Source organism: Siphateles boraxobius, unplaced genomic scaffold (assembly GCF_051911475.1).
Source record: "Siphateles boraxobius isolate OS27281-9 unplaced genomic scaffold, OSU_SipBor_1 56, whole genome shotgun sequence".
Lineage (NCBI taxonomy): Eukaryota > Metazoa > Chordata > Actinopteri > Cypriniformes > Leuciscidae > Siphateles > Siphateles boraxobius.
Window position 1 is genome coordinate 1175777 of NW_027509182.1, and position 24010 is coordinate 1199786.

Consider the following 24010-nt stretch of genomic DNA (forward strand, 5'->3'; position numbering starts at 1 on the left):
CATTACCTCCTGCTGTTCATCGGTTACTTTTGTAAACTCCTGAGAACTGCATCACTGGGATTTGTTTAGAGTGGCAGTTTTTTTAGCGTAAATTTTTCATGATGTGGATAGATTTGACTGTTGATTTCCACACCATTTAACTCATTTACAAACCTCAGCAGTCAGCTCTACCAAGTTACTCTTTTGGAAAAAGTGACTTTTGTTTTGACTTTCTTTTTTAGTCAATCGGGGTCAGAAATGTTCCCGCTAAATGATGCACTAATGTTGTCCCTGCAATAATGGAAAAACATTCTGCACAGAAGACTGTCTCACAAATATATACAGTGAAAGAAAAAAGCTTTCTTGAATCAGCTCTACTGTTGTCAAAATATTTTTTTTCAATGATTTAATAATAATAATAATAATAATATATTGACCCCTGAAGCACCTTTTTGTAATATCGATTTGGAGAGGAGGGGGGCCTTGGAGTAAAAAAGGTTGAGAACCACTGCTTAAAATTAGTCCAGCATCTAATTAATTGTCATTGTCTTTCAGAAATTGCCCAGTTAACTAGCTACGACAGTGGGATTGCAGAAACCCCTGAGACGGATGAGTCTGTCAGTGTAAGTACTTTTATCTAAACGCATTACCCAAGAAAGCAAACTAGTGTACTACTGTAATCATAATTGTTATTAAGAAATTCATGGAATGTAAAACAGATAACCAACTATGATTTACTGTAAGAGAAAACAAAGTTTCATTTTGGTTACACTTCAATTTGTCCTTGTTACAGTGTAATTATACATTTAAGTACTGAGTAATATTAATTAACTACATGTACTTACTATAGGGTTAGGATTTAGGTTTCGTTTTTTGTTTGGTTTGCTTGTAATTATATATGTAATTTATAGTTATTACTACAGTAACTACATCTAACCTGTAACAAGGACACTGTAAAATAAAGTGTCATTTTCTACAATAAAATCAAATGTAAGGAAGAAATATACAAATATTTTTACAGTTTGAGAATTCTGATTAATTTGCTATCATAAGTCTACATTACACATATATATCTAGTCCCACAGTTTGAGCGCAGCACTACGGTCACGGCGCAAACCCTGTGAGCTCGACTTTGAGATGATCAAACTGATCAGTAACGGGGCTTATGGGTAAGTGACAGCAAATTATTAGGTTAAATGTTTAGCACTGTATACTACATATTGTTTCTCATCCTATTTTAAACAAATGGTTTACAGTACATACAGCACAGTAAGCAAATTCCTAATAATCCTTTCAAAGCATAGTCATTTAAAGTAGTTTTCTCTGTTATGCTTGTTACTACGTGTTAATTTGTCATACACATGCCTGTTAATTCAATCCAAGAATGTTTTTTTTTCTTCACAGTGCGGTGTATTTAGTGAGACACAAAGAGACAAAACAACGCTTTGCCATGAAGAAGATCAACAAGCAGAACCTGATGCTCAGGAACCAGATCCAGCAGGCCTTTGTGGAGAGAGACATCCTGACTTTTGCTGAAAACCCTTTCGTGGTCAGCATGTACTGCTCCTTTGAGACACGCAGACATCTATGCATGGTTATGGAGTATGTTGAAGGTAAGCTGTAACACATGTACATCATTTGCAGTGCTGGACAATGTTACTTTTGTAACATTAAAAAAAATAGTTTCATTATCCTGTTACTCCTAATAAAAGTTCATTAGTACATTACATGGTTATGTTTTATGAGCGTAACATGTTGACCGGGATGCAGGGTGACCAGGCACCAATAAATAACATGAGCTGGTAATAGTAATGAAACTATATTCAACATTTGGGAACCACCTGCTAAGTCTTAGACCAGCCTGACATTTTTATAATCTTATTTGTTAAAGTATTTACACACAATGATGTAAATAAATTAAATACAAAAGTAATTAACTTTCCTTTTCTTTTTTTCTTTCAAAAAGTAACTTAAGCATTATAGTTTTCAGTAAGTAGCATTCATTTTTATAAAAGCAGAATAAAAAAAAAAAGTAAGGAAAAGTAAAGTGTTTTGTACAAAGTGCTTTCCCATGAACCAACAAATAAATTAGAATTTCAAATAAGCAAACAAATGTAATATATTTATGCAACATGTGCTCTATGTAAAATACCATTAGCACTCTTGTTGATATGAAATGTATTTTAATATACACAGTTTGAAGGAACCAAAAAGACAGAGTTGTATGCAGCATTCATTTGTACATTTCCTATCCCGACAGGAGGGGATTGTGCTACATTGCTTAAGAATATGGGTCCTCTCCCTGTGGACATGGCCAGAATGTACTTTGCTGAGACTGTGTTAGCCCTGGAATATCTCCACAACTATGGAATCGTCCATCGAGATCTCAAACCAGACAAGTGAGCTGCTCAAAAATTAAACATGCACAATTCCCTGCTAAAAAAAACAACTAAAACCAGAATCCAGAAGCTGATTTAAAGTACTTCGAGTTGGTCAGATCCTGTTAGCTGGTACACGTAGTCAGTGGACCTGGTTTCATCCTGGAAAACCATTTTTAAGCTAGTTAGAGCATGTAGACCACATTGGAATGAAAACCAATCAGCTATCAAGTTCTTGGCATCTTAAGCTGATATGAACAGGGTTTTTTTTTTCAGCAGGGTTTTGCTCTGATAATGCTAATACATGACTAATTATTTGTTGTATTGTCTCCCGTGTTATTACATTACGACAGTTTGTTGGTCACTTCAATGGGACACATCAAGCTGACAGACTTTGGCCTTTCGAAAGTTGGTCTGATGAACATGACCACTAACCTCTATGAGGGTCACATTGAGAAGGATGCTAGAGAGTTCTCTGATAAACAGGTAATGATCCAATTCTCTGTGGAAGTCCTGAGAACTTGATATTTCATTTGAAATTGCACAGTCATTGTCATAACCTCTAAGATTGATATCTGCTCTAAAGTTTTGGGACCCGTTGCATAAACACAGCCCCTGTGTCTTAAGAAGTAGTCTGACCAACTAGCAGTTAACCAAGGTGTAATCGGTCTCACATTTCAGATTTGAATTAGGCCAGTCTACATTTGTGTGTAAATGATTAAAAAGCTATGACCAATCTTAAAGAAAAAAAAATAGATGACTTGTAAGATTAGTCTAAGCAGTTTATGCAAGTTCTCATTGGTCTTTAGAGAAACATGAATTTCTGTGCTGGCCTTGGCTTGTTTATTATGGTGCTGGTTTGGTAAATCTAGACTCCAGCATCAAAATCTACTGATCACCAGCTATGTTGGACTAGGTTGTAACTTCTGCAAACATTTCTCTCTACAGGTGTGTGGGACTCCTGAGTACATTGCTCCAGAAGTGATCCTGAGGCAAGGCTATGGGAAGCCTGTGGATTGGTGGGCAATGGGCATCATCCTGTATGAGTTTCTGGTGGGCTGTGTACCATTCTTTGGAGACACTCCAGAAGAGCTGTTCGGCCAGGTCATCAGCGGTCAGTCACATTCTGAATTCCTGTTATGCAATACATTCTAGCCTCATGCAGCAAGAGATTTAGCAGGTGCATGTTGTGTTGCGTAATCTCAATTTTGCTTCTCATTAATGCATATCAGTATCTCAGCAAAAGACCCCGCATACATGACAGTCTCCTGTTCTTATCCTCCAACTGTCAATCTGCAAACCTTGATCTCTCTGGATTTGTTCATTGCTGTCCTATGCAAATGAAATCACATGTGATTCTATTTTATATAAAAAGAAGCAAATTGTAAGTTTTCGAACATGTTAATTTAAGCTGAAATCCAGTATTTAACATTGCCACATAAATGTAGTGTACGATAATACAAAATAAATATTTTAGACTTGTTCATTTGAAACAACAATGATGTTTGTTTATTGAAACAACAGCCCTGTCCTTCAGACCACAATGATAGAACACAGCCACTTGTTTTAGCATAGTTACATACAGTATAGTTTGAAATATCAAAATAATGTCCTCATGACTCTGCCAAATGTTTTTCCAATTAACCCCTCATCCAAAAACAAACCCTTAACATTATAGTTCAATATATACACTCACCGGACATTTTATTAGGTACACCTTACTATTATTGTGTTGGACCCTCTTTTGCCTTCAGAACTGCCTTAATTCTTCATGGCATAAATTCAACAAGGTGCTGGAAACATTCCTCAGAGAAGTTGGTCCGTTTTGACATGATAGCATGATAGCAGTTGCTGCAGATTTGTCATCTGCACATCCATGATTTAAATCTCCCATTCCACCACATCCCAAAAGAGCTCTATTGGTTTAAGATCTGTGACTGTGAAGGCCATGTGAGTATAGTGAACTCATTTTCAAGAAACCAGTTTGAGATTATTTGAGCCTTGTGATTTTGTTCGGTTGGAAAAAGCCAATCGTTACACGATTGTGGTCATAAAGTTATGGACATGGTCAGCAACAATACTCAGGTAGCCTGTGGGGTTTAAATGATGCTCAATTGTTACTAAGGGGCCTAAAAGTGTGCCAAAAAAAAAGTTCCCTACACCATTACACCACCACCAGCAGCCTGAACCGCTGATACAAGGCGAGATGGATCCATGCTTCCATGTGGTTTTCACCAAATTCTGACCTTACCATCTGAATGTCACAGGAATTGAGGCCACGTCCACACGAAGCCAGAGCTTTCCCTATCCGATCTTTTTTTTCCTCGTTCTAAAAAAATTCCATAAACACGGCGCCGTCTCAAGAAATATCTGCGTACACACGAAACCGCTGAAAACGACTGAAACCGATTTAGTTTACATGCCAGACCAGTATGAGGCGCTGTATTTCTGAAACAGATACACTAAAAACAGAGAAGAAGACTTGCGCATAAACCTTGCGCGCTGTATACAATAATATTAGGAACAGTAGCTTATTTTTTTTCTTTCTTTTTAACCAAGAACTTTATTGAACAATATGAAAAACCATAAATGGCCTGGTACAAAATAGGAATGAGTCACGATATTCGATTAGTTAGCAGACGCATAAAGCTTGCCACAAAGAACCGGCAAATAGCCTAATCATTATGAATGTGTCAAATATAGCAAGGAGACATTTTAATTACTTATTAATACAGAGAAATGTAATGTCGGAGCGAACGCCGTGTTACCGGTGAGCATGAGGGGGCAGAGGAGCGTTTTTTGAATAATAATCAAATAATTTGTCGAATATTATTTTTGCTTAAAATGCCCATCCCTACAAAATATGAAATGTCTTAATCAGACAAAATACAAGCATCAAAGCATAATAAAGAAATATAAACAAATTAAGAAGTAAAATAAAGAAATAAAATAAAAATACATTAAAGTAGGCCTAAATAATAAATAAATAAATAAAATAGGCTCAGTAGCTTCTGAAGATTGAACTCAAGCAAGTAGTCGCAGTCCTTAATTTGGACTAAAAAATGTAAACTGCCAGAATGTTTATGTGGATTCTTTCATTATACATTAAGCCAAATATCTTGAAACAACCCCCATATGTTTCTGACACCATCAGTACCATTAGTGTTAGTTTTTCTGTTATAAGGGTTACCGTGGGTGTGAGGCTTAATTAATGAGCACAGATAGCTGCTGTTGCTCTGGGCTTGGATGCATATTCATGCTTCTTAATGTGATTCAAAATTGAGGCACATGTTGCTGTAGAGACCGTTGGAAAATAAACAAAGTACAGCTCTTCATTTATATCACCCCACTGGCCTTTAAGCTCACTTTTCTTTTTCTTTTTTTTTTAACTTGGTTGATTACAATTGTGTCAAGGGCCTGGTCTTTGATTAGTGTAAAATGCCAGATACCTAATGAATACTGGAAATTCATACACTTTCCTAGAATTGATTCATATTAAAGTGGATATTAGGATGTTTTATGTACTGTATGCCTGTTTATATGTTGTAGACATTTTTAATGCATTTTAATAATCGTGTTTCATTCATATGTAAATATATTCTCTGAATTCATTAGTCTGTTGCTGTGCATAAGTGAAAGGTTCTGTGTTACAGTGGAGGCCCAAAAAACCAGAGAGGAGTGTTCATGTTGAATGAAAAGTAATGATTTTTTTGGTTTTGTTCCATTTACTCAATGAGGATGAAACTGTTTGCTTCTTGTCTTAGATGAAATAAACTGGCCAGAGGGAGAGGAAGCTCCACCAGCTGATTCTCAGGAGCTTATCACCCTACTGCTCAGACAGAACCCTCTGGAGCGCCTCGGCACTGGTAAGAGTACAACATACTTGCAAAAATACTTGGCAAGCACCAAAAGTGAGTAAAAATTGCTTTTGGCAACTAAATAAATGTCTAATTGGCGATTAAGGTATTTTAGATATTTTTGTGTTGCATGGTTAAGATGTAATGCAAAAACATACAAAATAAATTAATATTCCATGTAAAAGAAAATGAATAAACAAACACAATTTGAATTTATATATAATTATTTATTGTTTGGCCCTTCATAATAAATGCCATTTGGCCATTAAAACAGATGTCCTCTCACTTACAGTTCACTCACAGGCATAATCCATAATCCACCCACCCATATAAAAAAGCTAAATCCAGCGGGAACCCCCCGCCCCTAACAGCACACACACATTTATTTATTTTGTAATTGGCCCTCAAGTACATTTCTTATAGAATTTTTTAGATTACATATGAACAAAAAAAAGTTAAAAGCACACAATGCAATAACACTTTATCATTGAGAGTTTAGACAATTTTGTGCACATTAAAATTTCTGGTGACAAAAAGATTCCAGTGGCATGTTTCTGACATCACTGGAAGTGAAACTGAAGCTGTGAAATGCAACTAAATCACAACTAAATATATATATTTTGTAAAATGTAATACCCAAAGTAGACCTACTGTAGTAATAGAACATATTTGCTTTTGCTTCATCGCTTCATGCATTTTTAGGACATAAGGCGGTTAAGTTTTTCTTAAATTTGATTGGATGTATATCTTTAAGCAGGCGGGGCGTATGAGGTCAAGCACCACCAGTTCTTTCATAGTCTGGACTGGAACAGCCTGCTAAGGCAGAAGGCAGAGTTCATCCCCCAGCTGGAGTCTGAGGATGACACTAGCTACTTTGACAGTGAGTGACAGCAGGAATGAAGTAATTGTCCTTCATGGTCCATGCAGGCGAATGCAGGGCGTCTGTTTTTTATGTCTTAATGCTCACATATTAGTAAAGCACAGTTGTTTGATGATATGATTCTTGGTCATTTGTTTGGAGAAATTTCAATAATTTGCTCTAGCTTAGTGAGTTGGGCTCTTCATTGTCAAATTGTTTGCATGTTATGAAATAAATATAAATGTAGGTAAACATGCTGTTTCTTCTCCTTCAGAAGTTGTTATGTGTATTGTATTATTCATGACCAAGCTAGATGACAGAATGTGTAGTTTTTAGTTAACTTCACTTTAAAATGTAGACTAATGTCTTAAAATAACTGACATGAGAGCATCGTAACATCACAGCCCAAACTGACTTTTTTTTTTTTTTCAATCACAGCACGATCTGATAGGTACCATCACTTAGAAACTGAGGAGGATGATGATACCAATGACGAAGATTTCAATGTGGAACTGCGGCAGTTTTCCTCCTCTTCACACCGATTCTCCAAAGTGAGTTCTCTCTCTCTCTCGCTTTCCTCACATACACTTATTTAATTAATGCAGTGCAGAAAGATTCAGCTGAGAAGAGTCTTGTTCAGTGGATGCATTATGTGTTTGCATTTTGCAAGTTTTAGTAAAGACGTCTAACGATGTGGCCAACACTGTTTCTGGGATAAAGCTCAGTTCATAGATTTACATACATTTGTTTTTGATTGAGGTATATATTTTTGTAGGTCAGGGAACAATACCACACACAACAAATTCTGCACATTCTTGTTCTCGGGCATGCAGGGCTTTTGGTGCATTGCAGTATGAGTTGCTTCCAGAATCTATCATGCTTGAAGTAAAGATATCTGGTGAAGGCTGTGTTTTATAGTGTTAGACCAGTGGTTCTCAACAGTGGTTTTCAAAAAATAAAAATGATATGTGTTTTTTGCATTTTTATTAAGTTATATATACAGATTTTAAATAGTGAGATGGTTTTGAAATGTACAATTTTATTTACATTTTAAAGAACATTCTGTGTCATGCATTTCAGGCATCTGATAATTAAGGGTGATTGCCATTTTATGAATTGACTGTTTTCTACTAAATTTGTACAATGTGATTTGTACACAAAAGTAAGGATGAAGCTGCATCTCTTACCTCAACCTAAACATAACCCATCAGTGGGGGGTGAAAAGATTGGCCAAAATTAGATTGTACAAATTCGTATGTATTTGCCACCAACCTAGCTTGGGAAAGTAATCCATCTAGCAATGACACAGAAAACCCTAGGAACAACCTAGCAGTAACCTAGAAACCAACATAAACATTTTAAGTTACATTTTACATGTATGCGCTTCAGGATTCAGTAGTGTTGTCTCATGCCTATGTTTACACAGAGATCTAATGAAGTCTATTGGTGCTTATATATGCTGTTTGTTTGTGTGTTGTGTGTGTGGTAGGTGTACAGTAGTCTGGATCTGTCTCGAGGACAGTTGGAGGAGAAAGGAGAACAGACAGAGAAGACAACAGACAGTCCTCTCACTGTTGACTCACTGAGCTGGACTCCAGACTTCACTGAGATGTATGTTACCCACAAACCCTTTCCATAAAAAGTCTCAGATCCCAACTAAATGTGAAAAATCTGAAATTAAGACCTCATCATAGAATATATGCACCTCTATACTCACATGCCACTTGCCACATTTTTTGTTTAGAAAATATTTATTATTCAATACATAATTTATTTTGGCATTAACATTTAATATGCAACAAACCAGTTTCCATTTTCTTGAAACCACCATAAGTTTGTAGAACGTGATTTTTCCAGGTGGATTATATAGGTTTTTCTTGTTTCTCTTCTCCAGCCCCTCTCTCTCTCATTCTTCTGACACTGAGAGCACCAGCTTGAGCAGATGCTCTGGTCTTCTCCCTAAGTTTGCCATTTCAGCAGAAGTGGAGGATGGTGAGGGCTCCCTGTCTCTGGAAGACCCCAGTAAAGTGACCTTCAGTATTGGGGAGTTGCCTCAGGATGAGCCTGATCCCACCACACCCTGTAGCACCATCAGTAACTCCACCCTCTCAGGTAAAGGGGGGATTTATAGGAGATGGGGCTGTATACTGTATGCATCAATCTTGCTCCACAAAAAAATTTGTTATACTTTATTTCGATGGTCCACTTTAGACATTCTACTGACTATAAGTAACTTTGCAAATACATGTCAATTAACAGTCTACTAATACTCTAATGACTGGTAGTTGACATGCAGTTGCAAAGTTACTTAATAGAATGTCTAAATGGACCATCAAAAGGAAGTGTTACCAAATATTTCATTTTGTCTTGGGTCTCACGAGACTATATTTTATGTGGATTTTATTTTCTTTTTTTTCTTTTTTAACATTAAGTTTTTGCTATGCTGCAATTGACCCCTAGTTGACCTGGAACAATGTGATCTGTTTGTGATCAAATTGATAGCTTCATAATATCTACTGGGTATTGATTAGTTCAAAGGAATGTGTAAAAAATATTCGGTCCCACTTTATATTAAGTGGCTTTAAGTACTTACATTGAAATTAATAATTTGATATAATGGACTTATTGTGTAGCAAAAGTGTTTTACAACACAACATGAACACAATAAGTACATTGTACTTACATCGAAAAATAAGTACATAGTATTTAAAGCCACTTAATATAAAGTTGGACCAAATATTCAAAGGGAAATAATAAGTAAATTGTATTATAATTACTACACTTAGGGTATGGTTTCACAACAATGATGTACTAAAAATGTATAGGTTTATATAATGTAGATAGGTTTATATAATACGTATAGGTTTATATAATTCCATGAAAACAATTAAATACGCTGTATTATTCTGCCAGCCCAGCATTTGGCTGTTAATTTAAGCACTATGCGCCTATAGACTGAACACGTAATACGCATGCGCATGACATAATTTTTTTGTAGTTTACACGCAGACAATAACTGTCCCGTTTTCAAAAGTTTCAAAAGCTTCAGGCCCCAAAATTTACATTGTTGTGTAAACTAATTTGAGAGCAGATTATAAATTTAACAAATTGTTCAAAATTAGTGGGAATGCTCTGGAAATAGTGTCTGGTCTGTTAAGTGTATTTCTCTACTTAAAATTGTATTTTATTTTATTTTTCTGGTTAGGCAGTTTATCCGAGCACCTGGATCAGGTGCCGTCACAGGGAGGTGGAGGGGAGAGTCTGGACAGCTCCTGTAAGCCCTCCTCAGACACAGGCTCCTTCCTGACTGCTTCCAAACCTGAGACAGCGGACAAACTGTTTGCAGTCAGCAAAGTGCCAAAATCAGTATCTGCCAGTGCCCTGTCACTCCTGATCCCTGGAGGTGAGTGTATGTGCATGCTGGACAGGCAGGGGGAGGGGAGGGGAGGGGGGGGGGGTGTATGTGGCGGGGGGGGGGTGGTTTTTGGCGGGGGGGGGGTGGGCTTTGGGTGCTCGAGTTGCTTTGGGTTGCTTCGGTCTTGACTCGACCATAGACTGTAAAAAAATAGGTTTTGACTGACGGGGTCAGTCTCCGTTTTCAAGTTCAAATTTCATTGGACAATGTGAAGTGGAGCGTAATTTTCCAGTCATTTATAAATAAATCGTTTTAAAATTACATGGACAGACGAATTTATGTTTATGAAGCGATCTGAATCTGTGTCGTTGAACTAATCGGTGTTAATTGACTACAAAGCACTGCACAAAACCAGCACCAAAAGTAGTATTAATGGTAAGTGTAGTATTCAAGTCACTTGTATTTAGCCTATATTGATACATCGTTTACCATTTGATGAAACTATCATAGTTTGTTAAATGAAGCCCAGGTGTACAGGCCTATTATGTGAAGTGTAGGCGGACTACAACACGCGAAATGGTGACTTTATTATTGTAACATTTTTGATAATTTTGCAGCAATAGTATAATAGTAAAGTACTACTGGTCAAACATTTTTTACAAAAATTTATTACAATTTAAAATAATGGTTTTCTATTTTAATATACTATTTGATATAATTTATTTATTTATGTGATGCCATAATATTAGAGGCTGACATTTTTTCGGGAATCCCACGGGTCACGGGATTCCCGTGGGATTCCTGCAGGATGGGAGTCATCTTTGCTATTAATCACGAAATTTGGACGGTACAGGATGAATGGTTAACGGGAGCAGACGGGAGCGGGAATCAACCAATAGCAAAGACTACAAAAAAAGAAAAAAGTAAATGCACCATTTTGTAGTTTCCTTTTAATACGCCTACAATGTAACGCAATTAAAAAATAACTACACAACCCAGCCGTCCCAGAAGCCATCAGTGCTTTTTGTCATGGCTTACCGCCGGAATTCAAAGAGCAGTGATGGAGGGAGCTAACAGCCGCGGAGAAGTCGATGTGGCAAAAAATGATTTACAGCGCAAAGTCAAATGTAATGGAACTCATTATGCAAGAGCATAATTGATGAAAATCGTTAACATGTAATTAAAAAAAACTATAAATGTAAACTATAAATGTATTGTTTACTCAACAAGAAATGAGTAAAATTCAGCTTTATGTGCTGTTTGGGTTTATTAAGTTATTGTAGACATGGTGTGAACTATGTACTGTTTTTCTTTTATTTGCTGTCGTCCATTTTCTGGAGAAAATCTAGAAACAGGGGCTCAGCAGCTGGTCTAAAACAGGATGGAGGGCAGATTAAATCAAATTCTATGTATTAACTAAACACTAATTGAAGAAAAAAATATATGGGAGCGGTACAGGAGTGGGAGTCAATTTACCAGGAGCGGGATGGGATGGGATTATTTTTTAAACTTTGGTCTGGGAGTGGGACGGGACAAGATTTCTTTCTATGGGAGTGGGACGGAACAGGAGTGAAAATCCACTCCCCCGTCATCCTCTATGCCATATGCCCTTTTTTTTTTACATTTGAGCCCCTGCCCCTGAGGAACTCTCTGCAGGTCCCTGATGCTGGAAGAACATGTGTTGTGTTGATGTGTTTGTGATCGAGTGTGTTGACGTGTGTGTCAACGGTTATTGTCCATGTTAGGGGTTCCTAACATTTTTGTCATCTTTTTGTAAGTTATTTCCTACTTACTGCTTATTTCCTGTACAAGAACTACACGAGAAAGGAATGTTTTAACCTTTCAATTAAAATTATTTATTAAATACATTTTATTTCGTTTAATTTATATATGATTAGAATGTATTTATTTTAATTTATATATGATTGTATGGTTTGTTATTTGTATGTAAAATCAAAAGATTTTGCACATTTAAAAAAAAAAAAATAAAAAAAAAAAAAAAATATATATATATATATATATATATATATATTATTTTCACACATCTAAATTATAAGTGATGACCTTACCTCATTTGAAAGGCACACTTTCTTCTACAAATTTATATCCATTGTTCAAAAGTTAATTGTGTTAGTAAGATTTTTTTTTTTCTAAGAAATTAATACTCCCGTTTAATCCCACCGGTAACAATCGTGACCGCATCTTTTTTCTTATTTCTGGAAGCTCTAAAAATGTTGTTATTGGTTTTGGGCAGGAAATTCAACTTTTAAATGAAAAAATAGATTGTCTTGATTAAAATCTATTAATGTCATGTGAATAGTGTGTAAGGTCACATGACTAGATCAGTTTACTTCCTCCTTGCACATCTAGAAGAAGATGTCTTCCCCAGACTTCTACAAAAAGTAGTATGTAAAACATCTTTATTAACAGACATAACTATCATATTGTGTACATACTGTATATTCTTTAAATGGTCTACTACTGATATATTTATCTCTTTATCATATATATTTATTTATTAGAATTATACTCCTGCATATATATTTTGCTTGTAAGACGTGTAAATTTTTAACGGTCACAAATGTGACCGGTAGTATAACACAGTGCTTCAATTTAAAACACAGGGTTTGGCTGTTAATCCTACACTGAACGCATGCCACACCTGTGAGGTGGATGGATTATCTCGCTAAAGGAGAAGTGCTCACTAACACAGATTTAGACAGATTTGTGAACAATATTTGAGAGAAATAGGCCTTTTGTGTATATAGAAAAAGTGTTCAGCTCATGAAAAATGGGGGCAAAAACAAAAGTGTTTTGCTTTTAAAATTTTGTTCAGTGTAGTTATCAGTATTCCAGAAACTATCAATGTATTGGACCTTATAGACGTATGCGACCAAATCTTCAGTGCACTGAATGAGTGCACACACAACTCCCTGAAACTGGCCTAGGACAGGGCCCAAGTGTAGTCATGGTCTAGCCTATAGGGGTCTAACCGAACAAACAAGTTCCTCCAGGGTGTAACTTTGTACATGACAACCTTTTCACCTCACTAAGCCTCCTTCAAGAAATGACAAAACAAGGTATTGGATGTCTTGGAATGTGTTGTGTAAATAGGTCTAATTGAAGAATTTGTATGAATTCTGACTATGGTGTTTCCCACCGGTCACTTTTGTGACTGAGTATAAAACCTAATATTTCACTAACTTAACCAACATAAAATCAAAGAGGGCATAATGTTTGAGTGTTAGGGAGGTTTAATGCTGCGTTCACACCGGACTCGAATAGCGCGTCAGGCGCGAGTGATTTCAATTTTAAGTCAATGCAAGGACGCGTTACGCGCGTAAAAAATTCCTGCGGCGCAAATGAGGCGTAGAGCGCGGCGCGGTAGACGCGAATACGCCTCATTCTGCACCATGCACCAACAGAAAATGCACCATTCGCGCGTAACGCGCCAGACGCTCAATTCGCGCCATTCGCGCGAACTTGACGCGCGAATGGTGCATTTTGTGCATTCACGCGTTTGACGCGAATTCGTGTCTGCCGCCCGAGTTGAAAAATCTGAACTTCAGCGTCAATTCGCGCCGCGTTAACCAATCAGGAGCCTAGCTGCCTGCTGTCACTCAGGAGGTAAAGTGGCGTAAACTCCAGCTCGGAATCTTTCATTCCAAAATCACTGACAGCTATGGAGGAAAAATTTATTCTTGCTGTAAGCAGTCACCCAGAATTGTACGATTCCACTTCATATTTGTACAGAGACAGGAACAAAAAGGACCTCGCTTGGAAGAGGGTCAGTGAGGAGATTGGGCAACCTGGTAAGTTGTAAATACAAATTAATCTTTAATATTTGTCCACTTCTTTATGATAGAAATGCTACAGTCACTGTAATTTCTTGAACAAGAACATGTGGACATCAAAACATGTAAAAAGATGGCCGTCAACGGGTTTCGCCTCCGGAGTTTCATCGGATTTCGCCTCCGACGCGCGTAAATTTCGCTTCAAACTTTTGTTTTTTACGCGCGTCAATTTCTCTCTTGACGCGCGAATGGATTCAAAGTGGTCAAGCGTATAACTAGGCGCGAATTTGACGCGCTATTCGCGTCCGGTGTGAACGCATCATAAGGAGTAAAATGCATGTGCTCAAATTGCACAAAAAAAAAGGGATTAAACGGTATGCTAGGATTCTTTAAATGAATCAAAAGTGAACTTAAATAATTTAACTCTGTAACAAAACTTTTCTATTTCTATTTTCAATGAAATAATGTTCTTTAAATTCTGGAAAATGTGTCAATTGTTTTTATATTTTATAATAATAAGAAATGATTATTGAGCACCAAATCAGCAGAGTAGAAAGATTTCTGAAGGATCATGTGAGACTGAAAAAAGGTCTAATGGCTGCTGATAATTCAGTGTTGCCATCACAAGAATACATTACATTTTAGTTATTTTAAATTAGAAAATATTCGCAAAATTATTGTTTTTACTTTATTTTTGATAGAATAAATGCAGCCTTGGTGAGAATAAGAGACTTATTAAAAAAGTATTTAATAAAATCTTACCAACAGTAAATGGTAAATGGACTGCATTTATATAGCGCTTTCACTGACCCAATGGCCACCAAAGCGCTTTACATATTGCCTCACATTCACCCATTCACTCACTCACTCACACACCGACGGCGGTGTCAGCCATGCAAGGCGCCATCCAGCTCGTCGGGAGCAGTTGGGGTTAGGTGTCTTGCTCATGGACACCTCGGCACTTGGTCAGGTGGAACCGGGGATAGAACCACCAACCTTTCGGATTGTAGACAACCTACATGAACCACTGAGCCACTGCCGCCCCATTTACCATAAAATTCATCTATGTGCTGCACTTTATGCTAATGTGCAGTAAAGTTAACAAGTCCACGGTTTAGTCTTCAATAAAATAAAGGTGGTTACTTGCTTATGCACAGTGCCAGGTTATTTATTGATTTATTAATGTATGATTTGGCCTCTCTTGTTCCCTCAGATGTTTTTGGTGTGTCACCATTAGCAAGCCCCATTTCTCCATACTCACTGTCATCAGACCCATCCTCTAGAGACTCCTCCCCCAGCCGAGATTGTCCACTTAGCAGTGTCAGCAGTCGTCAGCCAATCATCATCCACAGCTCAGGGAAGAAGTTTGGGTTCACTCTGCGAGCGATTCGGGTCTACGCCTGTGACAGTGACGTTTATACGGTTTATCACATGGTCTGGGTAAGTGTGGGTGGCATCTCAATAAAAACCAAACAGCTGACAACATGCATTCTTACTTGAGTTTGAAATTGAAATTTAACAGGGCAAGGACTTTAAATTTCTCATTTTACTGCATTACTCATAAAGACTTTTTTTTTGGGGGGGGGGGGATAGAATGTAGAGGATGGTGGTCCTGCTCACATGGCTGGTCTTAAGGCTGGAGATCTGATCACTCATGTGAATGGAGAAACAGTTCATGGGCTGCTTCACACTGAGGTGGTGGAACTACTGCTGAAGGTGCAAAAAACAATTGATGTTACAACAACAACACTATTTTCACTGCTTATTTTTTCACTTTTTGTTAAAGTATTTCTGTTAGGGACACTTACATTTTGTTTTGTAGAGTGGAAGTAAAGTAGCTATATCCACAACCCCTTTTGAAAACACTTCTATCAAAACTGGTCCAGCTCGAAGAAATAGTTACAGAAGCAAAATGGTGAGAAGAACCAAGAAACCCAAGAAAGAGAAAACACAAGAAAGGTAAGAAAACAGGAAAATCACTATTCTCGTCTATTTTAGGTTTTACAATTGTCTGTTTACATAATCACATTCATTTCGATAAGCTACCTACATACCAGTAGCAAGATCCCCCCGCTACCAATAGATGGAGCTGTTGTTGCATTTTTTTTGTAATGTACACACACTAACTGTGCTTAGCAAGGACAATTAGTGTACTTACTAGTTACTGCATACAATGCATACTGTATATTGCCTAATAGTTGTAATGTTTAATTATAATTGCAATATGTAATTATAACCATTTCAGTTGTTTATCAGATTTAATGTTAAAAAATATATTGTCAAATGACCTTAGTATTGACAAGTGTAATTCTGTAGCATTCTTCTAGCAAATAAATTGTTATTTGGATTTTATGGATATTTTTTATTATTGGATATTTATTTATTTTTTGTCAGAAAAAACCTGTATAGTGCATTTCATTATGTAATATAGTATTCCATTGAGTGTGCTTTCAATATATACTGTACATTCTTGCAAATTTATGCATATTGTATAATGCAAAATGTCATTCTGAATATTCCAATTGTTTTTTCAGTCAAGCTTTTTTCCTCTCCAGGCGGCGTTCTGTATTCAAACGGTTTGCCATGCAGCCCTCTCCACTTTTACACACCAGTCGCAGTTTCTCCTCGCTGAACCGCTCTCTGTCGTCAGGAGAGAGTCTGCCTGGATCTCCCACACACAGCCTCTCACCACGATCCCCAACAGCTGCCTTTCGCGCAACACCTGACTTCAGCCAGTCAGGTTTGTGTCTTGCATTACCTAGACCGTGTTTCTGTTAAAAGAATATTTTAATATCATGTTTCATATCACATCAAGGGAGGTAAATATTTGCTGCTTTAGTGCTCTGTGCATTTTCTGTTAAGTTCAGTGTGGAATTATATTGGGATTGAAAGTCATAAAAAAAAAAAAAGAATGTTGGCACTGTATATTATCTTTATATGTTAGCTTTCCACTCTTTGTTATAGGTGGAACTTCATCACAGAGTAGCTCCCCCAGTTCCAGTGCACCTAACTCACCTGCAGGCTCTGGCCACATCCGACCCAGCACTCTGCATGGCCTGGGTCCCAAACTACCTGGACGGCTCCGTCAGGGCCGACGTAAATCAGCAGGTAGCATTCCCCTCTCACCATTAGCTCGTACACCCTCCCCTACCCCTCAGCCTCAGCCAACTTCTCCTCAGCGGTCCCCATCTCCCTTGCTGACGCACACTGTGGGAAGCTCCAAAACTTCTCAGGCCTTCCCTACCAAAATGCACTCTCCCCCCACTATTGTACGCCATATGGTGCGACCGAAAAGCGCAGAGCCACCTCGGTCCCCACTCCTGAAGCGAGTCCAATCCGAAGAGAAGCTCTCCCCTTCTTATGCCGGTGACAAAAAACATTTATGCACCCGAAAGCACAGTTTGGAGGTCACCCAAGAGGAGTCTCAAGGGGAGGCCTCATCTAGAGGGGAGTATACCCCATCATGCATAGAGGACAGCACTTCTTGTGAGCCACCCACCATTACTCGGGTAAGACCTGCTGAGCAGGGTTGCCTAAAGCGGGCTGTCACTCGTAAAGTTGGCCGACAAGAGTCAGTAGAGGAGCTAGATAGGGAGAAACTGAAGGCCAAAGTGGTGGTAAAGAGGCAGGACTGGGCTGAGAGACGGGAGTCTACTCAAAAACAAGACATCATGCAAGATGTGGAAGGTGCTGCTGCTGAAGAAAAGGAGTGGGGTGTCCTAACACGTCCCAGTGCAAGAACCCAGGTTTCCGAATCTGGATCCTTCGACAAGTCTACAAATGCTACTTTAAAGGATGTCCTCTACAAAAAACTAAACCCAAGAGTCTGTGAGAGCATAGCAGAGTCTGTCACCAGTGGGGACTGTGTATCACTTTTAAGTGAGAATATGAGGTCACCATGTCAATCAGAGCAACACATCTCTTGGTCAATTAAGGAAGGTAATAAACCAGAAAGGTTAGAATTCAAAGCCTCCAACATGGAGTTTGCCAGGAAGAGGCAGTCCTTTGAGGAGAGGGAGGACTCCTTGTTTCGAATATCTTCTGGTGTTCATGAAAGCATTCATTTCAACACCACCAGGTCCAAAAGTCTTCAGTTGGATTCTGCATTGGCTATGGAACATGTTAAAGGGGGCATGTGCAACATCCATGGCACTTCTGAAACTTTGGCCCATAAGCATTTTAGTGGGAGAGGGGAGAGTGCGGTAGAAAAACTTCAGATGATTGCTTCTGATGGCCCTATCAGGAAGACCTCCTCTGAGTACAAATTGGAGGGACGGCTTGTTTCCTCTTTAAAGCCACTAGAGGGCACCTTGGACATTGGTCTGCTATCTGGACCTCGTGTATCCAAGACTGACACGTGTCTATCCAAAATGGCAGAATGCCATGGTGAAAGTGCTCTATTAGCAGAGGATCTATGTGTAAAACAGCCAATTCAACAGAAAACCGCAGAAAAACAGAAAGTTCCACAGGCAGGGATGCCCGGGACACTTAACCATAAAAACAGTCTGTATTTAAGCAGTAAAACCATTACAAAAGAAGAGTCCTTTGCCAATAAGGACTGTAGAATAAATCCATCTTGTAATGAGGCCCTGCACAATAGAAATAAAGTTGATGGAATGAAGTTGCCGATTACACGCAGTAAACTAGAGTCCATAGACACAAGTGTAAGATCTGAGAGTAGGCTAAAGACAGCTCAGGAGATGAGGGCTGCACGACACAGCGCTCACTTTGCATGTGGGAAAACGCCCTCAATCAGGGAAGTCAGCAATGAAGACCAGGAAGATGACATAGAAAATATAGAGGAGACCTCTCCAAAGCAAATTGAAACTCAACAGATACAACCAGTCCTTACTAAAGCCAATGAACCTGACAAGTCCCTAGAGTCTTCTCTTGTTATTGCCCAACTCAACTCTGTCCAGCAAACCCAAGAAGCGAATTCTAGCAAAAATAATAGTAGGCTGAGTGAGACACCAACCAGTTTTCCCAGTTCAGCATTGTCTACTGACAAGAATATCATAAATAATGACAAAGCAGCCAATATAACATACACCTCAGTGATAAAAGAGATCCATCCATCGAAAGATATTACAGACAACACAGTTGCAATATCAAGCCCAACCTTGGCTGCAACCAGGAATCTGATAGATAAAAAGAATAAGGCTGGTAGCACCAAATACTTTTCTGACCTCAATCCAGAGCGTCTTCAAGATTTGAAGGAAAGCAAATTATCTACCAGAGTTAAAAGTTTAGAAAAAAGCGTAGAGTCTGCAGTCATAGACCGGACTGGTTGTACACCAACCTCAGCCGCTGACTCAAGGCAGGCTAAACCCGAGATATGTGTTAAAGAAATAGCATCTACCCCGCAGAGTCTATCTTTAGCTTCTTCAGTCACAATATCCATTGTGTCTTCTGTCTCAGCACTAGCAGATACACCTGAGGCCCCTATTATTAAAAGTTCATTGTCTACCAAGCATACCCTTCAAAGAAAAGCCACTCCATCCACAATTGCCACCCCACTGAAGACCATGCCTGTTACTGATTCAAAATCCCAGGCCTGTGAAATCACCACCCCACAATTTTCTGGATTGGCTGTTTTAAAAACTACCACCATCCAACCCCCACAGTCTGATCAGATGTGTGCCAAAAATGGACAAACAGTAAGTAATTCTGATCAATTCAATGTGCAAACCCATCAGTCTCAACTAGCCTTAAACAAAAATCAACATGCAGACAAGGTAAATGCGAAGGAGGCAAGTAGCCAATTAAATTGTACGGTAAAGGATCGTAAAACCCTGCCAGCATGTGGAGACAAAATGGACTTGAGTGATAAAATAGCCCTTAAAAAGGACTTCAAATGTAGTGTGACTGAAAAGATTACCTGTATCCCTAACCCTAACTCTTCAGGCACAGCTGAAGTTTCAAAAAGCTGTGAAAACCAAGAAGCCATCTTCAGAAGCCAAGTAAACATGAATATCACATCAAAGGACACAGGTGCAAGCCCACCAAAGACTAGAAGTTGTGACGCTTCAAAAAAAGACACTGTGCATGTGCAATCCACAATGAAAACGGAAGAAAAGCAGAAATTCAAGAGTGTCCTTGGCATAGACACCCAGAACGTTGATAAGCAAGTGGACATGTCCACGACAAAGACAAGTCCAGCACTGACTGCAATAGAACAGACACAACCGTCTGGTAGTGCTATATTAAAACCAACACCTTTGAGTTCCAAAAACAAGCCAAGAGTAGACTCTCCACTTGTTACGCAATCTATTGGGAAGGCTGTTGAAGATAAGGGGAAGCAGGAAAACAGAGCACTGCTACAGCCCATTGTCAAGGACAACATAGTGAATCCAAAGGATCTAAAAGTGTCAGTCTTGTCTACGCCTAAATCCCAGCCTCAGAAAGAGACCCGCCCTGGTTCTCAAGGTGGATCCATGCCAGTGTTGCCAGTACCCGCTGTTAAAATACATGTGTCTGGTGGGCTTCCTTCTGGTAAGGGCAGCACGGCTGCAGTTGAAACATTTGGACCTTCCTCAAAGGAACAAGTAAAGTCCAGAATTGATGTTCCTAAATCAGAGTCTCTCAAGGGTTCCAGCACAAGTGATCCCATTGGGAAGACTATAACTGCTATATCCAGTCCTGACCCTAAACATGGCGCCAGTGAGTCAAAGGTGTCTGACAAACAGATTTCATCCAACCGAAAAGAGCAAGTAGAAAAGAAGAGAAAGGAACCCACTCAAGGTGTATTTTCCGCACCCAAAAATAATCGCAAAGACTCATCAAAAGGTATGCCTTTGGCGAAGGATAGTCCTAGTCTTGAAAAAGATTCAGTCCGTTCTAAACAAACAAAGGATCTGCCACGTGGTTCAACTTGTAAAAAGTGATGTATTGTACTGTAGCTGCCAAGCGTATTGAATTTTAAAAGAACCGAGGATGTAAACTTAATTTTTGTCTATATGTAATATCTTTAAGCCTTCCTATCTGAGGACCGGTGAAGCTGTTTCTTTAGGTTTTCATGAGAAACCAGAGAAATTAATTTGTTTGTTTGTTTTGTGATCTATAATGCTTTGTTAATATTATGTCTAAGAATAAGTGTAGTCTGAATGTTGACATGTTTTGCTGCTGATTTGTGGTCACGTTTTAGATCTTGCAAAAGCGCCAAAAGTAGACATTGTGTTGTGTTGCAGTGTGATGTAACAAGTGGCGTGTGCAATAACTGTGGAGGTGGAGTATGGATGCCTTTTTTAAGGCTTAAATGAATTGTGCCAATCGTGGAGTATAATTATACCAAACAAAAAGCACCTTGAATTTAGAGCTGAAGGTGCATGTTAACTGAATGTAAAAAAATAAATACAAAAAAAGGCTTCACGCTCATTCAAGCTAGCGTTATGTATTTTACTGGTTTTTGATGCATTTAAAAACCACTAGGAAAGTATATGTAGCAATGGTGCTATTAATATGGCTTACATTCTGCAAGTTGAACAGATCACTACAATTTATTTTCTATATTTCTTTGGACTTTTTTTGTTTTGTTTTTTGTTTTTGTTTGTGTGTTGTTTTTTGTTGACCTTATCAGCAAAGCTTTGTTTTGGGTAGTGGTGCACAGAGGGAATGCACTTTGTCCTGTGCTTCTCACCTGGAACTATTTTATATTGGAATCATCTTGTGGTTCTGGAATCGAAGTGGAAGGGGCCTTATGGAAATATGACTTGCTGTTCTTAGCAGGTCATGGTGAAATTCACATTCCTTTCCCATGCATTTCTACGAATTAATTTTTATGCAATATATTGTAAATACAGCAGCATTAATTGTACAGAGGGGTCGGTTGAAAATGAGTGTTGTATGTTTTATATGTATATATTTTGCTATGTCATATGTTTGTATACTGTACTGAATGTTAGTCGCTAGTGATGTTATCTGCTCAGTAATTGCGCTGATATTGAGTCTAAAACTAGCAGAATAATCATAGTCTCAATCTGAAACAAAGTGTACTTGAAGTTGGACTGAGGAATGTTGGTGTTAACCACATGCATTTTCAGATATGTGTTTTAAGTGATGCAGCAGAGTTGTTCTCTGAATGTTCGTACTTGATGCCGCTTGAAGTCATTCATTTACATTAAAAAAGGGACAAGGCAGATACAGAACATTATATAAAAGGCAAGTTTCAGAAACTAAAGCATTACCCCATGATTAAGGTTTGCTACTATGTAGATTATATACACTCTGTTTTTCAAAAAATGAAAAATGCCAAGCTTTTAGGGCTAACATTTCCCATTTGGCATACAAGAACATAATGTACTTCCCCTGGTTTGGTTAAAAGGGCTTATACAGGGATAATCAAATGTGCTTTAGCAACATGATATTGTGGTATGTCAAGGCTTGTGGTAAAATGTCCAATCCAAAATGTTTCTAACATATTCATATGCAAAGTACAACACTTATAAATGGGGATTGTATAATACTGAACTAAATGCATTTGTGCTATTAACATCTTGTGCAGTAGGATTGATAAGTGCATTTCCTGTACGTTTACCTTCGAGCTCTCTTTACGTTTTCTTCATTTAAATATTTAAAAGCATATTTGTCATTAGTCACACTTGATTTGATCTTTAGACAGTTGCATAGTGACCACTGAAGGTTTGCATCAGAATAGAGGAGTGGGTGAATCGTTGTGTCTTTTGATATTTGGTCTTAACTTTAAACCTGCTGTAGCTCACGTACCAACTTAAAGCAGAGCAACTGTATATCTAGGTCATTTTTAGTATACTTGTACTGTGAAACATCTAGGCTATATTACAGTATGATATTGAAGTATTTGCAATTAATGTTTTATGTAAACAAAGCATATATATATATATATATATATATATATATATATATATATACACACATACATACATACATACATACATATACACATTTATACATATACACACACATATATAATACATACATACACATATATGAGCTGGACACACAAATCAAATAAAGTAGCTAATTCGAAGTTGATTGTAGAGATTTTAAACCATATTAGCACACTAAAGTTTCTGTTCCTCATAGACTTTACAAATGTAGTGTAGGAGGTCTGAAGAGATACAAGGCACTTTAAGATTAAAAACACAACGCTTATTGGGATTTTGAGGATAACATAATATAATTTTTTTTATGATAATGATAAAATGTGAATGTTTTATAGGACATATGCATCGTCTGTTCTCAAATATCATTTATTTTCTTTATCCCCCTTCCTTTCCTGAAAATTAATGTTTGAATCATTAAAGAAGCACATTAATTGCTTGTTTACAACTACTTCTAGGATGTATATTTTGTACATTTGTGTTATTTGCCAAATTAATGTGCTACATCACATGCAGTTATGCTGTGATCTACGTGTGTGTGAGTTCCTCCTAGCGGACACTTGCTGTTGAGGACCGTCGGTGTGGTAGCCTAATTGTTTGTTGTCACTCCAGTTCAGTATGTTCTTGCTTGTTTCTTGGAGTTTTCTTTCCTCTCTCTATGTGTGAAAACAGTGTTTATGTAGATGACTCTGCTTATCATTGTCTTTTAGGATCTGTGCAATAAGATGTGGTTTTGAGTTTTGTACATCACCCACAGAAAGCTCTATGGATGTCATAGATGTTGTATACTATAGAAATATTTATACTTCTAAAGTTGTAAAATACTGAAAATAAAAAGGCATGTCAAAATTACATTTTATTGTATTTTATCATCCTTTTGCTTTAAAAGTTCTTTAACCCTCATACACTGTTCGATTTCTGGGTACGGCC

The 24010-nt window shown here is 37.9% G+C and overlaps 1 protein-coding gene across 20 annotated transcripts in view; it reads left to right on the top strand.

The window, feature by feature from the left end:
* The window catches only part of mast4 (microtubule associated serine/threonine kinase family member 4), a 184432-nt gene extending 160500 nt beyond the window's left edge, over positions 1 to 23932 (top strand). For 6 of the 20 annotated variants that reach the window (XM_077206313.1, XM_077206316.1, XM_077206320.1 and 3 more), the window contains 17 exons: positions 535 to 602; positions 1057 to 1148; positions 1384 to 1592; positions 2240 to 2378; positions 2711 to 2843; positions 3306 to 3471; positions 6122 to 6223; positions 6969 to 7094; positions 7512 to 7624; positions 8563 to 8684; positions 8968 to 9185; positions 10279 to 10476; positions 15436 to 15662; positions 15816 to 15938; positions 16045 to 16181; positions 16778 to 16962; positions 17187 to 23932. In XM_077206313.1, the coding sequence (XP_077062428.1) occupies positions 535 to 602; positions 1057 to 1148; positions 1384 to 1592; positions 2240 to 2378; positions 2711 to 2843; positions 3306 to 3471; positions 6122 to 6223; positions 6969 to 7094; positions 7512 to 7624; positions 8563 to 8684; positions 8968 to 9185; positions 10279 to 10476; positions 15436 to 15662; positions 15816 to 15938; positions 16045 to 16181; positions 16778 to 16962; positions 17187 to 21106 (6278 nt within the window). In that variant the 3' untranslated portion in view covers positions 21107 to 23932. Of the gene's footprint in view, positions 1 to 534; positions 603 to 1056; positions 1149 to 1383; positions 1593 to 2239; positions 2379 to 2710; positions 2844 to 3305; positions 3472 to 6121; positions 6224 to 6968; positions 7095 to 7511; positions 7625 to 8562; positions 8685 to 8967; positions 9186 to 10278; positions 10477 to 15435; positions 15663 to 15815; positions 15939 to 16044; positions 16182 to 16756; positions 16963 to 17186 lie in introns of all 20 variants that reach the window. The other 14 variants (XM_077206312.1, XM_077206315.1, XM_077206318.1 and 11 more) reach the window with 3 other exon arrangements.
* The last annotated feature ends 78 nt before the right edge of the window (positions 23933 to 24010 follow it).